The sequence below is a fragment of the Argopecten irradians genome, chromosome 10 (genome assembly GCF_041381155.1).
Source record: "Argopecten irradians isolate NY chromosome 10, Ai_NY, whole genome shotgun sequence".
Classification (NCBI taxonomy): domain Eukaryota; kingdom Metazoa; phylum Mollusca; class Bivalvia; order Pectinida; family Pectinidae; genus Argopecten; species Argopecten irradians.
The window spans coordinates 40540060-40561770 of NC_091143.1; the positions used below are offsets into that span (position 1 = coordinate 40540060).

The 21711-nt window shown below is 34.0% G+C and overlaps 2 protein-coding genes across 2 annotated transcripts; one reads left to right on the forward strand and one right to left on the reverse strand.

The window, feature by feature from the left end:
* The first annotated feature begins 4396 nt into the window (after nt 1-4396).
* Nucleotides 4397-7461, forward strand: LOC138333914 (collagen alpha-6(VI) chain-like). Its single transcript, XM_069282567.1, has 5 exons — nt 4397-4552; nt 4785-4845; nt 5068-5625; nt 5934-6509; nt 6853-7461. The coding sequence occupies exons 1-5, from the start codon at nt 4520-4522 to the stop codon at nt 6942-6944; spliced, it is 1320 nt and encodes a 439-aa protein (XP_069138668.1). The 5' UTR covers nt 4397-4519; the 3' UTR covers nt 6945-7461.
* A 9255-nt stretch (nt 7462-16716) lies between these two features.
* On the reverse strand, nt 16717-19743 carry LOC138333915 (cartilage matrix protein-like). Its single transcript, XM_069282569.1, has 5 exons — nt 19549-19743; nt 19203-19263; nt 18429-18986; nt 17612-18181; nt 16717-17223 (listed from the first exon to the last, which is right to left on the reverse strand). The coding sequence occupies exons 1-5, from the start codon at nt 19576-19578 to the stop codon at nt 17195-17197; spliced, it is 1248 nt and encodes a 415-aa protein (XP_069138670.1). The 5' UTR covers nt 19579-19743; the 3' UTR covers nt 16717-17194.
* Nucleotides 19744-21711: the final 1968 nt, after the last annotated feature.

Here is a 21711-nt window from a genome sequence, read left to right on the forward strand (position 1 = left end):
TGCTAATTAATAATCTATATTTTTCGAAATACTTGAAGATGTTCCACCGTTAACAGAACATAAGCAATACTCATCATTTGAAGAATAGCTGGTGTTTACTCATGTAAATGTTTGTCTAATTAATACAAAAATAATATAAAATAACTTGTTTTGCTTTTGGTGGATGCGTAATCAGTACTTCATTTCATATAGGGCATGGACTTTTTCAGGACGCAAGTATTTTTTATGTTTTTTATCGTGAAGTACCACATGAAGCTCACACTTTTCAATGGGGGTAATGGTGTAAAGTAAGTAACTTTTGTAACTGTAGAATACTACTTATTCATTTGAACCTGCTTTTTATATAGAAAAACATACTATTCCCCAACAGTGGAACATCTTTACCTTAACGAACGACACACAGAAATATGCTTAAAGTTTTAGCAAATGTCTTTTTGTAACATTTTGAATATCAACTTATGAATTTTAAATGAAATGTACATTATATATGTTACATAAATATCCAGCGATTTCGCTCGTGTAATATTTTTGCATATATCACTTGTATTATATGACCTGGAGCGAATTCTATTGGCTGAAAATTCATTAAGACAGAAATAATAACATGACGCCAAGAAAAATGACGTGACGTCAGGATTTTGAGAACGACGGGGCAAAATGGCGACCTCCGCTTGATTTTCGCATTATATTTTTACGTGGGATACTTTAAAATGTAGGTTGTATGTAGTTATGTATTGAAAGGTATCTTGAATTTGTGTTCATTTTATATGATTTTCTGAAACTCGTCTCTAAGTTTTGATGTTTGGTCCCATCATATTTATCTGCTTACTTAGCGGCGACTTTTCACGGTTTCTTATCAAAATACGCGAAAAAATATTGCGCTCGAAAATAGATTGGTTTACAGTAATGATATGTAAGGTGTGACTTACATTGTTTAAAAATTACGATTGTTTTCGCTAAGGATTATAGTAATTGCATATAACATGTGTCACATGGAATTCATGAATAATTTCTTGCTGATTATAAGGACATTTATCGTTAATCGATTGTTGCCTCCAACATTTCACATCTAGACTTACACAGTCACGCCCTAAGTGTGATCGGCCAATTTCAGCTGTTTGGCAGGCGATAAGAGCATTTGTTTCTGCAGCGCCACTTTAGTGTTGGTAAGTACCATGATTACATGGTCTAATGATATCTGTATTATTATGATAATTATAATTATGATAATTATCCCATTAGAGACTTGTTGATCACAGAAATGCTTTTGAGACAGCAAATATACAATGTATATAATCGCTAACGTCACGTTATTGTAGGAAGGCATTGAAAAGAAATTTAAAAAAAAAATGTATCTCATGATCTATATTATTCTGTTGCATAATTGCGTAAAATGTTAAAACCTTAAAATATTTCGTCTGAAGACGTAAGACACGACAGAAAGGCCTTGCGATGATGTTACGCGTTCTGTTTTTTTATTTGTTTGAAAATAAATATATTCAGATAATATGATTTCTGTTAACCAATGTTAAAGACTACACTTAACATCTGTTAAGGAGACAGACAGCGATGTACATATATGTGTCATACGAAGATGTTTCATTAATAAAGTTATCAATGATAGTGAAAATCAACATTAGACAATATCATACATAAAAATCGATTCAAAGAAGCAAAGCAACAAAGAAAATAAATTTTGAACAGATCGAGAAAATTGAGAGTTAATCTGATGCATTATCTTAAGTGGAAAGAAGAAATTCATTTCAAACATTGTCTATAAGCATGCGCCTTTGCGTAACCTCCTGTATATGAGTGTTGATATCGGTATAAGCCGATTTGTTGCTTCATATCATCTCACAAAAGACATGTCGAAAATTTACATAACTGTTAATTTGTGACTCAAAAGAACTTCATCAAAATGTATGAAATTAAACAAAACAGCATTATAATATCCTATTATCGGTTATTTGCACGGGTCAAAATTTATTTTTATTCAGCATTAAAATAAGATATAGATAAAATCTTACATATACAGTTCTAATTCTATTTTCGGGTGATCGGATGGTATAGTGGTTAATGCACTCGCCATTCACCTAGCCGACCGGTGTTCGATCCCCAGCACGGGCGTGAAAAAGTCAGGGGTCATCTGCTCGATCACGTGGGTATTCTCCGGGAACTCTTGTTTCCTCCCACTCTTAGACCCCTTGCGCGCTTTCATTCGGGTCATCGAAACTGATTTTATCAGTTGCACAACTTGTTTCCCAATCGATGTAAAATTTCATTATGTTAAATCTTATATAACCTATTACTCACTTCCATTCATTTAAATAGCATTGACTAATAAAACGAGGAAATTATATATTTAAGCGGTTTAAAATATTCGCAATTAGCCTGTCAGGGTATATTTGATTTTTTTTCTCAATTTTTTCAATGGATCAAAGCAATGTCATGCGACACAGCGAATCATTCCGTTAAAATAACGGGCTATATATTTTGCATTTTCTTTTTTTCATTTTTAACTCTGCAGGCAAACTCACTGAACCCTATCTGTCAATGGTGCGACCGACATGTGTTTCCAATAACATTCATAACTCCATAACCCCAATAACATTCATAACTCCATAACTCCTAAATATGCTTCGCCTGACACTCTCCCTTGCGAGTCTTGATCTAGCCCACAGAGTGGGGGTTCCCCTCAATGGTTTAGTCACGATCACAGCGGAAATGTATTCTAGGCATTCATCATATGTCTATTTATACTTTTATTGTCGGTAAACAAAATAACAAAGGTATTATGCTATCTGATTACTCGTCGTGCAGCATTTCATAATTCCCTTCTATTTGGTACTTATTCATTTTTATATTTCATTTTTTTATCTTTTTTTTTCTATTTGTGATATTTTTATCGCATATGTATACAGTTCAGAACAAATGAAAGATCACATTTGCTAATTTGTATAGATATACTCTTTAGCCGACAGATACCTTATCGAATTCTATTCATGTAGTATTCCAAAGACGAACATTAGGATATAATTTTCAGCATTTCTATTTTTTGCAGTTCTGCACAATATTTGGAATTATTAGCATGTTAGTATTTTCTTCACATGTGATGCTGTCTATATAGCAAGTAATGAACAAAATCTATGATATTATTATTTATGAACTATTAACACCGTTTTTTTCATTACTTGCAATGTACAGGAGATTCTTCTATTTCTAATTGCGTTACTGCATATCATATTAAATGATTTTTCATGGTTCGATCGACAACCACACGAGATAATTATGCAAAAAAAAAACGAAAATACTAGTTCCTTTAACTCATTTTGGGATAATAAATACAGGCAGTATTTTATTTTCGAGACTTTAATTTCGCGTTTTATTGTCTTTGCTTTAAGTGCTTTGGTTTTGAAGAAAGAAGATGTCTAACATTATACGGAAGGGATTGAAACAAATTTTCCTATAGAAACTGTATACGTAATGACAATTTCCAGTTATGTTTAATGTCACACACAAATAAAAGACCTGTCAAGGTATTGAAGTGGATGTGAGCCAGAGTTTCCTGAGAAAATTCTATCGATGCTCGACCGAAACCTAGTCCTGTTATGATTTCACTGAATACCACCATTGAGGGTATTTCGTTTTTCTAATGGTGTTTGGCAATGTAGTACATTATATGTGTCTGTGGTATTACAAAGGCATCCGAACAAATTTTCACCTGGTTTAATCCATGTATATTAAATATCTTTTTACCTTTTTCCTTGGTACAAAAGGTTCAATATAAAAATAGACACGTACATCTTTCATGGATTATTAATATGCGATATCATTTAAAAATGTGTTTTTCTTTTTTTTTTTTTACATTCAGTACTAATTAACACACTACGCGATCTCTCACACCCACGGTATGTCTACAGTCAGAAAATGTGCATATTCTACACATATTTGATTAAGTGGTTTTTATTTTTCCCTAAATATACATTTGAGTTCATTCATTCCAAAAGCCTGATGTTACATACAGAGAAACTATGTGGCCTTTTGCTCCTATCCATCTATCACGTGATAAAACGTAGTACCGTATGGACTTCGCACGTGCCGGAAAGAGGTTGGGGAAATTACATATCAATGAGGAATGTCGTCACAGAAAACGTAGTAAACATTCTATAAACACATTGTTGCTATGATCCTTGACATTTTGACCCTTAATATGCCATGTGCACACACAATACGTCGTAGCCTCGTTCTGAGTCTGCTTCATTCGTTCAGGAAGGAGCGTCACAGCCTTGTTGACCCGGAAGGTCAATCCATATTTGAGCATATCATGAATAAAACCTGCATAACTTGCAACATAACATACGCCTTTGATTTCCGGGGTGGTTTTAAACGTGAAGTCATCCACAGGTATTTAAGTCCCGTTCTCTTTTCAAATGTCAGCAAACTGCAAACATACCCAAAGACGTAACAAGTAATAATTAGCATTAATCCGGACTCTCATTATCGACTCTTTGCTTCTACAATGACGATGGACGTAATTCTTCTTACTATAATGGTAAGCATATTTAGTAAACTATGGCAAGTTTATCCAATCATTTAAGTGAGTACTATGGCGATCCATGATTACATAATTATCCAACTAGGTTCATTTGTAATATACATGCTATAGCTAAAAATGAAAATGGTAACAATGTTTTTTTTGTTTTTTTTTTTTGTTTTTTTTGCAAATTTTCTATTTTAATCTCTCAAAAATAAAGATAAATATAATGTGTTGTGTTCCGTTTCAGATGTTTACAACTGTATTTGCTGCACCAGCTCAGCCACAGACTCAAGAAGACGTGTTTATATGTAAGTTGATATTATATGTTCGTTATATTAAAACTGTTCTTCACATCGAACTCTTTAATTTTGCAAATGATTCATTTTAATCTTAGAATGTCTCATTATCTTGCTCACATCATTTCAAAATATGATTTTTCACTTCAATAGGCGAAAATCAGCATTTTATAAGCAATATATTAAGCAGAAAAAGTAAACAATAATAGAATAACTATTGATTTTATGTTACAGTATGTGACGGGAATCCGGCAGATATTTTCTTCCTCTTGGATAGTTCCTCTAGTATCTGGGAACGCGACTACAACAAACAGCTTAAATTTATCCAGAAAATCGTCGACTTCTTCCCAGTATCATCTACAGCCACAAGATTCGGAGTGGGCATTTTTGCTGACCGCTACACGCAAGTGATCGGCTTCGACGACTTTGACAATGCTGATGATCTAAAACTCGCTATTGGTGGTATTGAAAAAGGTCTTGGGGATACTCAGACAGGGCGAGCCCTACGACAAGTCAGGAGGCAGGCTTTCAGTCAAGCTAGACCTGGCGTTGGACACGTTTTGGTTGTGCTTACTGATGGAGTATCGAGAAATACACAAGAGACCAGAAGAGAAGCTGCCCTTCTGAAGGCACAGGGTATCCATGTGTTTGCCATTGGAATAGGAAATGCGTTGGATACGAACGAACTTGAAGCTATTGGCAGCGACCCCAAGGAGACCCATGTGCATGAAGTTGCGGACTTCAACGTTTTAAATAGGATACGCAACAAACTGGCCTTCCAAGTTTGTAAAGGTAAATTTGATCGTATTATCTTTTGTTTGTAATTTGCGTTGTGATATGTAATCTAAGTTATTTATCTTGTTCTGAATGCAATGTTTTTAGACTTCAATAAATTATATAAGTCTATCATGCTGTTCAATTATGAAGAAAATGAAACTATGAGATCGGTACAATATCGTTTTAATGTCAATTTTTGTTGTTTTCTATTCTAAAGCACCCATTGTAAAGACCAGAGGTGTTTTTAAATTGACTCTTTCTTTCCATAACCATTGTCTAACTATTCCACGTAGATTGTTAATATCAACATTTTTTTCTTGAAGCTCAAGGACCTGAACCATACTGCAGCGCTGGAATGAACACAGATGTTATGTTTGCCTATGACGCTTCCAGTATGGGGACGAAAAATTCCAGACATGTACAAGAGTTCATTGGTGACACAGTTCAGAGCTTCGGCAACATGGATGACGGCACTATTCAGACTGGCGTGATATCTGGACAATGTCACGGGGATAACGTCAACTTGGATGAATTCAACGACCGAGAGGCCATGGCTGCCTACGTAAGAAACAACGACTTCACGGGGGTCGACGAGATTGTGCGAGACATGCATGAGAACAGTTACCAGGCAGCAAGAGGAGGACGGGAAACAGCGAGACGCATTTCTGTCGTCATAGTGGATGAAAACGTCGAAAAAATTAGGAATTTGGAGAGAGAGATGAAGAAGGCGAAGTCAAAGAAAGATATCCAGTTTGTGGTTATTGCTGTTGGTGAAAGTTCTGAGTTTGATGTTCTGAAGCCACTTGTGATGAAACCAACTGAAGCCTTCTTCTTTGAAGTTCCATCTCATAGCGACATAGGAAATATCAAGGGCCAATTTGTGGACAGCTTGTGTGAAGGTAAGTTATTCAATATCATACATATTATTTAACAATATATATTTTATTATTTAGGCCTAAGCCTCAAAGTATCGGTTTAAGGTGTAAATTTGATTATAACGAGAATGAAAATAAACATCTAAAATATATATAATGTTAGCAATATCTGTTATAAATCTGAACGAGTTAAAACATGTTGGTCATTTTGTTTATTTGCACTTCTCAATATAGTTGTGTAAACTAAAAGTTCATGTAAGGTTATGACGTATTAATTCCTTGGACAATTGAATCAGTTTAATGATAAAAATGATTTTTTTGTAATATTTATGGTGTATTTTCACGAAGATTATTTTTACTCTTTCAGGTTTCAAAGTACCCGGCCCTAGAGGACCAAATAAAGTTTATTACGACAACTTCGAGGATATCGTCCCAATCAGCAACCTGATCCTTGACTGAAAAAATAACAGTGCCTCTATTTCGATGGGATGTGACACGACAGTATCTTAATTTGAGAAAACCAAAATGATTGAAATCCTTAGTTTATAAATCCAAGAAGCTAAATGATATGAAATTATCTATGTAATGTGACATTTGTTTCCCATTTCTTGATCAGAAAAGAATTTAAGTTGAACACCATGGTGATATCAAAAGAAAAAAAAACATTTTATAGATTTAGAGAACCAAAGGGAGCGACGAATTGACTAGATTTACAAAATATCAAAACATTAAATCTCGAACAATAATCTGGAGGTTTGGAAACAGAGAGACAAAAGGAAGGATATTGTTTTGTTACATTAACGCTGATACGTGTCTATATATTATATGCAAAGAATATATTTTATATTTATTGTTTGGTTGTACGGCATTTTTGCCTTTATGTCCAATTGTGTTATTTTTACAATGGTTGTCTAAATTTCCGACCAAACGTTGTTATCAAAACGTTGTTATCAAATAAAATTAATTTTTATCAAAATTTGTGTTTGTATTTTATGTTGCTTTTTTTTCAAATGAAAAAAAGTCTGCCTGTCTTCGAGTTTTATTTGCACTTCTCACAGACAAAATTAAGACATAAACGTTGACTATGATAAACTACTCTATTACATTTTTGCAGCGAAATAAAAGGTTTTAATGTAAACATAAAAGCGATATACTTCACTCCAGTGAAAATATCAATTTTGATATTTTCACACGGTTTTGACCAATCGGAATGCAGCATTGACATTGCAGCTAAAATATCATTTTGATTGTTACGTTATTGGTTTGTGCGCGAAAATGACGATATATTTTTATGCAAAAATACGACGTAATAATCCCAAGGGCAAGTAACTCGGTACAATACAATGGCGGAATAACCTTTGGTGGATCTAGTAGTGATGGTCTTCTGTAAATGAAAGCGGAAATATCAAAATATCAAAGTTTCCAACTCACTCGATGAAATATAACTGGTATATATATTCATCAAGAAATAAGGAATAATATCTATCTATTTAAGGATTAAAGTCTCTTTCTGGTGGTTCTGTCGAAGGATAAAGTTGAGTAGGGTATCGATATTTGGAATGGACCGCGAATCCTTATATATACAGTCTTAACTATTATTTTCATAGCTCAAAATTTATAAGACTAAAATTGGATTATATCGTTTGGTTCCGACGGGCATTTGGAACAGCCACTCGAAGTGGCGGTAATTCCCGCCAATTTATCAATGAACATACAAATAAAATGAGTTCCGTCTGATGAAGCATATATCTTGTGTTTTCCCGGTATGAAACTATAAATCGTTATATTTATCTGTTGTAAAAAAACACCATGGTGCAAAGCAGTTTGGTTTTAATCTTACACAATTTATAACCTGGCAGGATATTTAACGTAGCTGTGACGCGGCGTCCGATTCAAACCGCCTGTGTCAAGGAGGTGTGACAAACAGACAGTTTCTTCGATTTTGTGATCACTTGAGTTCTACTTAATCAGTTCACGTTTGAAATTACTTGAATACATGGATGTTTACATAGTTTCTTGACATTATTTCCGGATTTTGGAGATTTTCAAATGTATCGGAACGTCGTTTCGAGGGACATGTACAAACACAGGTAGGCCCACAGGGACCTGGCACGAAATTTTTTTAACCAATAGTATACATACATATATTATAGTATCAAGGGAATGAACTCGGCGGTCGAGAAAAACGAACCTATTTTTTTTAAACCATGATTATTTTAATAAATGGGTTCTATACAACATTGACGGATATCTTACCTTAAAGAGAAATAATTTATCTTTCCATTGAGTGCTTGATGAACAAAATTGGCCAAGTATTGACGAAGTTATGGCTTGATGAATAGGGAAATTTACGAAAAATATGCTAGGTAGACATTTCCCTGTCCGGTCGAAATGTCGTCTCGGCTCTAATGGGTACCTCAAAAACCAAGCCAAAATCACAAAATCTACGCTTGTGGTGGTAAACAGTACCCATAACTGTGTTCATCCACAATCTCCTTTGGAGGTGTCATGACCCGTACTCTGTAGAAACTCCATTTAAACATCGTGTAGCCTACTTACTTTAACCGTCACCGCCATGTTCATTTTTCTCTCGGACCGCTTCTCGACTTTACATATCGTGACTACATTATGCAAATTATGTTATGTTGTGCTTGTCGGTAAACTCGAGAAGTGTTCCGAAGAACAAATGAACATGGCGGTGACGGTTCAAGTAAGTGAGCTACACGATGTTTAAATGGAGTTTCAACAAAGTACGGGCCATGACACCTCCAAAGGAGATTGTGGATGAACACAGTTATGGGTACTGTTTACCACCACAAGCGTAGATTTTGTGATTTTGGCTTGGTTTTTGAGGTACCCATTAGAGCCGAGACGACATTTCGACCGGACAGGGAAATGTCTACCTAGCATATTTTTCGTAAATTTCCCTATTCATCAAGCCATAACTTCGTCAATACTTGGCCAATTTTGTTCATCAAGCACTCAATGGAAAGATAAATTATTTCTCTTCAAGGTAAGTTATCCGTCAATGTTGTATAGAACCCATTTATTAAAATAATCACGGTTTTGAAAAAAATAGGTTCGTTTTTCTCGACCGCCGAGTTCATACCCTTGATACTATAATATATATACATGTATACTGTTAGTTTAAAAAATGTCGTGCCAGATCCCTGTGGGTAGGCCCACTACTATAAACGTTTACCGCTCTCTAAATGTTAGCTTATATGCATATTGTTGTTTCAAACACTTCAATAAATATTAGAGATATCTATTACAAGTATTGTAAAGCTACAATTGTAGGATTCCGTTTCATTGATATTTCGAAACACCCAAACGTACATTGTGTAGGTATAAGTAAGGAGGGCCTACTATATCGCCGATTCACAGTAGGCCTAGATAACGTACAGGACTTGTCTGTCCCGCGAGGTGTACAACAATGCATTGTCGTGCTAGGTCGTTTTGGTTAAACTTATCCAACGAAAGACAGATGTTGTACTGATATATCCTATCCATTTGCGTACAACCAAAGATGTTAAAAATACAAATAGGATGTAGATCTACATGTTGTAGCGAACTGCACAGACTCACCGACACACACTCACCGACACACAACATGTAAACATTGCGACGTCATCGGAATGTGCAAAACTGTACATTGTACAACATTGTTTATTTATCATACCCACGGAAGCATTGCTAAAGGAGGTACGGTAGTAACATAAACAATGTAACTTTTCTACATTTGTATTTACACACGTACATGTATATATGTGTTGAAACCTATTTTGATACCTACATGTTCATCGAACGTACGTTCGGTCCTGAAAACACCAAAAGTTTCTGATTTTGACCATTATAAATTCATTCGCGTGGCTCCAAATTGCGCGTGACATACTCAATCTATCGAGAAATAAAGTTGAGTAGCCTTTGGTAGAAATCAACGGGGTTTATACTATCAATTCACCACTGACTGTAAATATTTTCGCGTAAACAAAATTTTCAATACATTCGCAAATACATAAATTCGCGATCAAGGGCTGTTACTAACAAGCAGGCATTCATGTAATAATTAATGTTTTATACCATTATCTGAGTACTACACGAATTCGCGAAAAATTGTATTTTCCGAATATAAGGTGGTTTATAGCATTGTTCATCATATGTTTCTTACAATTTTAGTTAAATGCCAATAGCCGAGTTGCCGACATTGACTACATATGTTATGATGAAACGTAGCAAAGGGAGTGCGCGTGTTGTTGATAAATCATGTAACTAATGCGTTTAGGGAGTTGTCGGTTAAAGAAATCTAGTTACAAGTATAATAAGTAGCTACAAAAGTAAATCAATGTAAATCAATGTGATATCATCATTAAAGGAAGAGCTTTACACTCTTTATACTTTCTGTGTTTAAAAAAACGACAGGAAAAACATTAAAGTAAGACTGAGCGACATCGTACGAAGAAAATTAGGAATTTTAAGATTAAATACATGTATATACTGGTGGTTGGCAAAAACAAATAATTTAATATACTTATTTTTTCATTTCCCTGCCACATTTAAACTACAGAAGGTTTGTTTAACAACTGCAATTATTATTTTTGTAGAATTTACAGATACACTGTAAGTAACATGTTTATTTAAAAAACCGGAGTTAGTATGTCGGTCTAGCATCGCACAAAGACCGTAGAGTTCGTAGTAATTTTTATTTCCGTAAAAGGCATAGCCATTATGCTTCACAATAACTGTGTGCGTGACAGTAAATTTAACGAATAGTCGTGCTTATCCTCATTCCATCACAAAGTATACTATAGCGTTCAAAATAGTTTTGATTTGTCAAACGATTTTCTCTCTTGGTTGTAATACTTAGGTAAAACAGACAAAGGGAGATAATCAAATATATTCGTGTAGTTTATTATCAGTCAGTATTACGTACACACGCACACATGAAGAGAAAATAGGGACGGATATAGACAACAAAAATGACTGCCTGGTGACACAAAAAAACCCGCTCTAACCCGAGTTACTACCACTCGCTATATCCACCTCTAGATTATCTCATAATAAAATTGAAGGCTCTATTTTGACACGATATGATTGAGTAGTTTGATCACCTGTTTTACATCAAAATAAAGGAATAACGTGATTGGTCAGTGTTTTTCCTCCGGGTTTACTATGATATAAGCCAGGGTAGTTAAAAACACAGTGACAGTAAACTATGCAGTATCGAAAATGCAGTTGTAGAAATAAAAGTTGAAGTGGATCAAATAAAAACTACTTTAATTTTACTTAAGTACGAAAGATTTTATGAGATATTAGATTGAGTATCTAAAAATAAACAAATATAATGCCTCATAAACATTAGTTACAACATATGATTTATGAACTGTAAAATTATTTTATGTCATATGTATGTTGAGATGGAAACATACCTGAAACATACTTTACTATTACTGATATTACTAGCTTCATGGGCTGACCGTGTGTACTCAATTCAGTGCAGTGTAAAAATGTAGATAATTATACTGTTGGTTTTTTGGTGGGTTTTTTTCCTTAATGTTGATTGGATTTTTTTTTAATTTTGTCGTTGTTGTTGTTCTTGGGTTTTTTGTTGTTTTTTGGTATTATATTATTTGTACTATATTGCGATTTATTACAAAAAAAAATTAGCTCTTATTTTTACTTCTTAAGCTCTTATTTTTACTTCTTAATTAAAACGTATGCTTTTTTGAGTATGAAAATTACGGCATATATAACTTTTTACACACACGTCGTTACTCATCTCTAAATGACAACTGTTATCCTGTCATTTGACCTAGTCTCATCATGTTTGTTTGATTAAATAAACGTACTATTAAGGACGGCCTCCAATGTGCGTGGTGTGTTGCGTGTATGAAGTGCGCGGTGTGTGTTTCGGGATAATGCGGTATTCGTGTTGTGTCTTCTTGTATTGTGGAACTCTTGCTCTTTTTATAGTGCTACAAATGTATATCACCGAAGTGTGTCGCCGAACACACCAGGAAAGGCAACATACCACACAGTAACATTATACTGACAACGGGCATACCAGTCGTCCCACTCCCTTTATGCTGAGGGCTATGTATGAGCAGAAATTACCGCTTTTATAGACTATGGTGTGTCTCAGTCAGGAGACAGAGCTCACAGGGACGAGTGCTTAATCGAGCTCCAAAAGTGAGTTGGTGTCAATGGAGACTTTAGGAAATGAAAAGTAAGTTAGGGAAAAAGAAAAAAGAAAATCCTAAATCAAGTCCCCTTTAACGATCATGCAATAGAGGAAGGTACATTTCAAATGCCCTACCTGCATGGCAGGCGGTAAGTAGACATACGTATACACGATAAAACAATATAATATACAACATTTATATTTCATATAATATAACATTTGATTAAGACATGAAATGCTGATTTATCAAACGTTTCCGTTTTGAGTATATCATATCATGGTTTAGGCCTTTAGATTAAGAACACATCTATTGTTCAATACAGTTGTACATTCAGTATGACAATTACTATGATTTACTTCAAAATTGGAAGTATTCGTGGAGTGGATTTATTTTCTTATTTTGTTTCCATTACTATAAATATCCGCGAATATATCAACACACAAATACATCAACAAATTATGAAATATGACTTAATACATTATGGTTGCAAATCGCCGAAATTATCATTCCACGAACAGTTTGAAAACTGACGCAGCGAAAATATCCACATGCAAAACAATCCAATTTTACAGTATGTATGTGAACAATTAATTTTGTTCAACCCAAAGTACTTCAAAAGTAATTCCGTTCTCACACTCAAATTTGTATCCTAAGTGGATTAATCATTGTAAATACCACTCATATTATGTAATATATGTTCGGGCCTTATACTTAAAAATAGTTGTGGTGGATAGACTTATAATGTAGTGAAGCTGTAATTTGTTCGATCCCCGCTGTCTCTGTTGGACACTCATCCCGTGGCTGCATACAGCGAACTGGTCTTGATGAAAGTCACATCTGTTGAGTTCTTAGGAAAGGTAGGTAGCATCAACATATTCTTCATTTTTTGCTAATAGGCTGATGTATTAAACTACAATACTATATTTGCTAATATTTCTATGAAGTATATTTTGTAAGTATTTAATTTTTTTCAACAACATTTTCTATTATGACTCATCATCATAATCCTCCTTCTAATCACTATTATCAATCCAGTGATTAAAAATCCTCCCCCGCCGACGAATGGTATATTTTCTCATTCTAAAACAAGAGCATTAGTTTTAGTATTTTTCTTCAGTTACAAAAGTTACCTACTTTACCTAAATTCAAGATAATAATATTAAAAGTAATCAATTGCATCCGAAAAATTTCCATAACACTATGTCCTATATGGAATTAAGTACTCATTGTGTATGCACCATTATTATTATATGCATTTTTTGGGTTAGTTACTAGTTAGACACATATAAACACGATTATACATAAGTTAATGTTCAAGTGATGAGTATCGTTTATGCTATGTCGGCGGTGGAGCATATTTAAGGTACCCCAATATATCATAGGGTCATCTGGTTCTAATGTTAAAAAAGTCAAAAATGTTCATTATGCTCTCTTACTCTTCGTTCTCATTTTCATCATTCTCGTCATCGTCATCCTTATTGTCATCAGTCGAAAACCCATTCAGGTCAGTTAAAGATGTACCACTTAGTCATCAATACTCATTTGTCTACGAAGAAATTAGTTTAAATCTTTTAAAACCTTTATCTGTATTCAGATTGCATAACTGAAACCGCAAGATTTCTGTAGATTGTCTTTATTATGTTTGATGGATGGCATGGAAGAGACTACTTTAGGCCTACCATGCTGTTCAATCTTCAAGCTAGGCAGCTGACCACCCATATTGTTCGCTGTATGCATTGAAAATGGTCTAAAGATTTTATCTATGTAAGGATAAATTTCAATTTCGTAGTCTTTATATTCCATTGGGCGAAACCTACCTTTAATATATAATCTACCTACTTGTGTATAAATGAACATAATATTTATGTTTATTTACAATAAAATGTTTTAAAATGAAATATGTTGGAGAGACACAATATAATGTTGTGTTTACTGTTAATATGTTTTGATGAAAATTGTACTATACCGGATTTGAGATTGCTAAAATAGGTTTTGCCTGATGCCAAATTTTTTTAGCAATTTAAAATTTGTTGAATTTTGAATAATTTTTAGCTTTAAGCCTAAATTTAACTTTTAAATATTCGATGACGTACCTGAGGCTAACAGTGCTCTGCATGGTTCGCTGACAGAATTTTCTTTAGCGTAAACGTATAATTTTAATAATAGTAATGCAACTGAGCAAGTATTGTCCCTACGGTATATCATTAACATCACATGCGATCGTTATTGTGACGTTTTGATGTGCATTTTAAACTTTCCTAATCCTTTTTCATTGTAGCATGAAGATTCCCAACTGCCCGGACTAGCTTGCCATTGATTACAATTCCAGAACATTATGAGAACATTATGCTAGTTGGAAACCTGACACATAAAGCTTAGAAGCATAATCTCAACGATGCCAAATGAAACTACGTAGCTGTCTTAACTAGGAAATATATTTCATAATATTTGAAATAATCAGTGAATTGTAAATAAGGGGTATACATCACTAGTTTACAAAGTTTACATTTGTGTCCCTTCAGAACAAAACAAAATATTCTGCATGAAAATTCTATGAGATCATCTGTACATTTGTATTTTCCACCCTTGGGTTCAATAATATTGAAAGGGTTAAAGGTCAAAACTTTCAAAAATGTCTCAAGACCTTCTGACATTTGGCTTAAGGCTGCAACTAGTAAGTTTAATGTCTTGTTATGAATGTAAAAAAAAACTTTTGTAAATGGTATGTGAACCCAGAATATACGTTGTTAATATGAAATAGCGAGAAATTAGAAATTATACCAGATAGGCCCTCAATAAAGCAAAAGTAATGATTTCATTTTTCCATTTCCTGTATTTAGTATCTGTGTGTCTTTTATTTGGATTTTCACAAAACTAACAAGAATATTACATTCGTCATATAATATTAAAAAATATTGTCTATTTGATGAATTTTCGTTGAATACTTATGTGTTCAAGAACGTTCTCAATAAGCATGTATCCCCTTATCTTCTTTCATAAAATATGTTAATAGTTCCTTACTACTCGAAACTATGTTATACAGTAGGTATTTAACGTGGCATCCCTAAAGCCACTTTTAAACTCTCTTATTTCTTAGACTGGAACAATTCATTATAGGATTTCAGGGATGAAATTTTATATTTTGTACCGAAAAGTAAGGTTTGAATGTGTTTGTTGACAATTTGCGGCACCTCATATCTATATATGATTATGATGGTAATGAGAAACCCATGTACCTGTCAAGTGACACTGATGTATATATCCGCCTGTTCACATAATTGCATTGTTATTGTAGCTTCTGCTCTTGAACTGACAAGTAAGTATAACACAATTACAACTTGTACACAACCCTCTTAAAAGTCTAAATTGATTTGTTGGTTGTTGCACAGCATCCAAGAGGTATCGAGAAGTTAACATAAATCTTTACATAAACATTCAAAACAAAGGGAGATTACTCGGATGAACATGTTAACATCAAATTAAAGCTATCGTACATTGATCAAAGGTTTGCTATATAACTTGTGTATATAATGATCTTGATAAGTGCATAACTACTTCTCAACACGGTCACCAACTCATTTATCGTAGTTTTATAATACATATAAATAGTAACGAATAAAAACTAAAGTTCAACATAAACCTGCCTTAGAGAATTTAAAGGTTTCCACTGGAGTGAAGGCGTCAGATCAAGTCTCCACATTTGTTTGCTAAATAAGAGTATATCAAAGTATATCACAACAACAATTCACATATTTTAGTCAGTACTTTTTTATTTAATATAAAAAAAATAAAAAAAATAACAAATGTAAAGTTCAACATGACAATGTATACAAGTGTAAAACATTTAAATAGTTAAGCGTTGATTTATGTGTTTGAACCATGTACGGCATTTCATGCCTCATCAATGGTAATGAAAGGAATCAGCAAGGCATGTAATAAATAATACAATTTGTTTTAAATTAATTGTGACAAGCAGTTCTGAATACAGACGTATTCTATGAAGAAAATGTTCAATAATTTGTATCATAAACCAATGATAATAACGATGATTATAATGATAAATTAAGATTCTGTCCAATTTATAAATCAATAGTTCATGTCAGTCCTGGTGGCGGCGTATTTGCTTTACATATATAAAAGCAAGTTTCATTTCACATCGAGTTAATCATCCGGCGTTTAGCTGTTATGTAACCATATGATGCAAGTCGTCAATGGACTCTTTCCAAAACACTGTTTTCATAAAGTTCCAATCTAATGGCACGCTTAATAATAACCTTCCTTTAAGAGACACATCATTTTCAAAGCATCATGTTATATCATCGACTTCATGTTACTCAATTTACTTTTAAAAAGAAGGTCAATGTCGAAGGTGAGTAAAACCGCATTCCGATGTCAATTTCCACTATTTTATTCCATCCTGCCGGCCGGATGACCGATATATTTCAGTACTTTCGTTTTTACCACTCAAAGACGATGTCCAATTCTCTCTGGCACTTCTCATTTCTCCGTCCGTTGTGTCTGATCGTGTCATTCGTAGTCAGGTAAAATTGACATTTCTGAAAAGAGAAAGATGACCATGAATTAATTTTCTACAGGAGAAATACATTTTGTGCAATTTAGCAAATGAAATTTTGATCTTTTTGAGTGTTAAATTGATTGATTTTTTTTTTCAATGCATCCTTTTAATTTTACTTTTACGGAAGACTTTTTCATTTGTTTTTCTTTATTACTTTCTATGCAAGCAAACATACATATACATATCAAAATAATCTGTATTTGAACATTGAACACTGATTGTGACGTCATGTGCTTATTAGTGTAATGTGAATTTTTTCACAAAAGTCGACATGAATTTCGCTCACAAAATGAATATATTATTCTGTAACATGCAAAGACGAAATACATCTCAGTTGAATGTTTATCAGCAAATATTAAAGTGCTAACCTTGACAGAACAACTCGGAGTATTCCTCAGCGACGGAGTCCAGGTCAGTGTATGAAGAAACCATCATCAGATGATCCTCTGGAGGATTGGAACAGATAGCGCCCAATATTTCTTCATCCACCTCACCAACACCAACAACATACACCTTAATTCCCATGGCCTTAGCTATTTCGGATTGTACAATAAGCTGGTCGAATTTCTCTACGGTGTCGTCCACAAAAAGAACGGTTATTTTCCTTGCGTTTTCGCGTCCTCCCCTTGCGACTGTGTAACTATATCTATGCAGCTCTTCCACGATGTTGTCCAGACCACGAATATTCTTGTTTCGGACAGCGCTGGACATCTCTTCCTTGTTAGTGTACTGATTAAGATCAATTCTATTGTTTTCACAATGTCCAGATAACATCCCTGCTCTGATCATTCCTTCGGCCATGTTTCCGAATTTCCCCACGACATCACTTATGAAGTTGTGTGCGTGTCTCACGTTCTTCGTTCCCATTGAAGCTGAGTCATAAGCGAACATCACATCGGTCTCCATTTCCGCACTACAGTAAGCTTGGTATTTGGGAACTGACAGTAAAGAAGATGAATTTAAAATACATGCTTATTTCATCTGTCTTAAGTATAATTAGAAAATCTTAAACATTCAATTTCATTTAAATAATCAACAATTACATAACTTTGTAACACAATCTGGTATTGACTTAGTCAAAATATAAAATAGTTTTAAGACTGAAGATATTTTTACCCTAAAGTTTGCGGTCGGGTTCTTTTATGTTATACAGTGTGGACATTATTATAATTAACATTTCCTCACCTCTACAGACTTTCATCGCAAGTTTTTCCTTGATAGTCTCCAATAAGGTGAAATTTGCAACTTTAGAAACAAATTCATCACTGGGTTCGCTGCCAATCGCTTGAAGTTCCTCCATGTTGGGCCCCTTTCCGATCCCAATGGCAAACACGTACACCCCTTGTTCCTTGAGGAGTCTGGCCTGCCTCATGGTCCTCTGTGTGTTTCTGGAGGCCCCGTCGGTGAGGACCACAGCGACATGGGCAACACCTTGCCTTGCATTATGCTCGAACTCTCTCCTCACGTGTCCTAATGCTCGACCAGTGAAGGTGGCGCCCAACATATGCGGGATCCTTTTTATTCTGTTTTGTAGGTCTTCAACGTTATCGAAGTCTCCAAATGATATTTGTGACCTGTACAGGTGGGAAAATATCCCAACACCGATTCTGGTTCTGGTCTGTGAGATTGGGAAGGTGGCGACGATATCCTGAAGGAATTTGAGCTGTTGTCTGTAATGAACGATCCATATGCTTGATGAACTGTCTAGCAGAAAGAATATGTCTGCGGGCTTTCCATGACAAACTGAAAAACAAATTGATATAAATGAAATAATATAAATAAGTTAATTCCATCAAATTAATTAATATTCTTCAAAAAGCTTTCTGTGTGCTTAATATTTTTTATGTTAATGAGTCTCATAGATTTAAAATAATTTCCAAATTGAGCAAAGATAATGATAAAACTGAACATTTGTGTGTTTATGTAGAATTCTTTACTCTAATTAAGTTCCAATCTTACATTTTACAACGTCAAGTGGTTCCTCTGTTGTAGTAAATGGGGCAGCAAAGGCCACAGAAATCTACAAAATAACAGAAATATTTACAAAATGTGATAAATATATGACAAAAATCAATTAAGTAGAAAATACATTATTTTTTGTCGCCACATATTCTTTTCCTAAGATTATGACGTTTATAGAGCAAATAAGAAAGTGATATGCAACAATATACAAAGATATAATTCAGATATCAGGACGATGCATAGTTTTTTTTCGATCGCTCTAGAATGAATTAAAACATTCTTGAATTAAAGCATTTATACCATTATTAAAATAGAGATTATTTATCCACAAAATTACACTTACCAGTGATAAAATGAAAGTAGGAATAAACATTTTCGCTGTGACTTTCGGTATAATGACAATGAAATATAAAGGAATTCCGATGACAGTGTATGTCAAACTCGGTGTGCAGTGCTAAATGTCAGATATGCTGATAGTTGAGTCTAGCTCTGATGTGAGGAAAATTAGATTCGAGGATACTTATATACCTGTAGACCGACAACGAGGTCTAAATGAGTAATATGGGATGGGATATGAATAGATGAACAATATTCCATATCTATAAATACAACAAATATTCGAAAATCGCGACCAAAAGATTTATTCTTGCATTCCGGAAGTGAGTGCCAAATAAGGCAATGTCAAAGTTCAAACACGCCTTCTTGTTTACGAAACGCGTGGATACGCATGCAGTGTTGGGTTTGCGTGGTACGCTTCAGTCCATATTAGGATCGCGTTCGGGTCAGCTATCATGCGTGAACTGTTGATTTACATATGCAAGAAGAATTTTACGTCAGAATTAAGTCGGAAATGAGCACGCGATTGCATTTTTACGGTCTCGGTCGGAAACGACAGTACTTGAGATATGAAATGCTCGTGAAGCAGTGACCCACTTTTACAACAATGTTTTTCTTCATGTGGTTGATGTCTCGTCTGTCCTACCGCCTCTTTCCCGCACATCAAAGGACATCCAATGTCCAAGGGAAATCAAAATATGTGAACCATATCTTTATTAAGATTTAAACAATAAAGGTTTGTGTGAAATTTTCGATTAATTAAAAGAGTCATTGTTGTTATATTTAGACGCAGTAAGTCTATACTGAATAACACACATACATGTACTGTATGATTCGGCCACAGGAATCCCCAACCATCTTGAAACAATTGGCTTTGAGCTGTTGTGTAATTATTAACTTGCAATGTCACATGCTGTTTCTCCATCTAAACGAGCCAAATCGTGTCTTCTAAACTTGATTAGCTAATTATATAACCAGACAAACAAACATGTCAGTGTGTTTCTTTTATAATGGAAGGCTATATACCAAGCGTGTAAAAAACACTTCCCATACTTATTATATATATAAGCAGACACATTTTGCTTAATACCAGACGAAATTAATCCACAACAGTCATTAGGTAAGGAATTTTGGTCATTACCTTAAATGTTTAAACGATTCTTATTGATGCAATATACTTGTCAAATTCACAAGGGAACGAAATTGATATTAAACGTCAATATCAAAGTTAACGCATTTAAACAATTACAAATCCATCTCTCCGATGCATTATTTACTATTTACCTGTATGCTAATGAGTTTGATCAGGTAAGTCGCCAACTGACATCAATAATGACAATTTGTATTACGTTATTGCATGTTTCATGTATATGTAACCCTTAAAGTATGTTCATAAATGTGGTTGAACAGATAATAACTTTAATGCTCCTTCAGTTTTTATTTCATTTCATTTTATTTCCATATGTCTGATTACGTTCAAAAGACGGGAAATGTTCCAATTAATAGAAATGTGAGTTTGTCTAGTATGTGTATATATATATAACAGAGTCAATGAAGACATGTATTTCTTTGTATTTTCATAAGGTTTTCTTTTATGTTTTCACATATGAAGCTGTATGTTCAAAAGTAAATTGTGATGTGTTTTATTTTTAATTATGGTTGACATCATTTACAATTATACCTGTGATAAACGGCCAGACATATTGATGGCATTTGAGTCTTTTTAATTAATACAACACACTAAATGAAATTGCTTACTTGTGTAAATTATTAATGGAAAACCGTCAATCATTAATAACGCATAACTCATCTTTATGGAATTTGTGACGACGCCGGAAATACTTATTGCTTTGTCTCATAATACGAATACAAAATTTACATTAAAACAACAGAAGCAAGATCATAAGTGGAAAACTATATCTATCTTTCTGCTTCATCAGTAGTTAAGGTTTATTTGTATGATAATTATTCATAACATATCGCTTTCTTCCTTTGCCATGCAGTTAATACGCTTAAACGACCGCTATTTTATGGCTATAAAGGTATAGAAGCAAACCACTTTTAAATGGATGGTACATTATTATTTTTTTTTAATTTGTTAAAGTATCTTCAGTATTTTTTCCCTTTTTTCTTCTATTTTGTAGGTTATTTTTACCGTCTCGACAGTGTG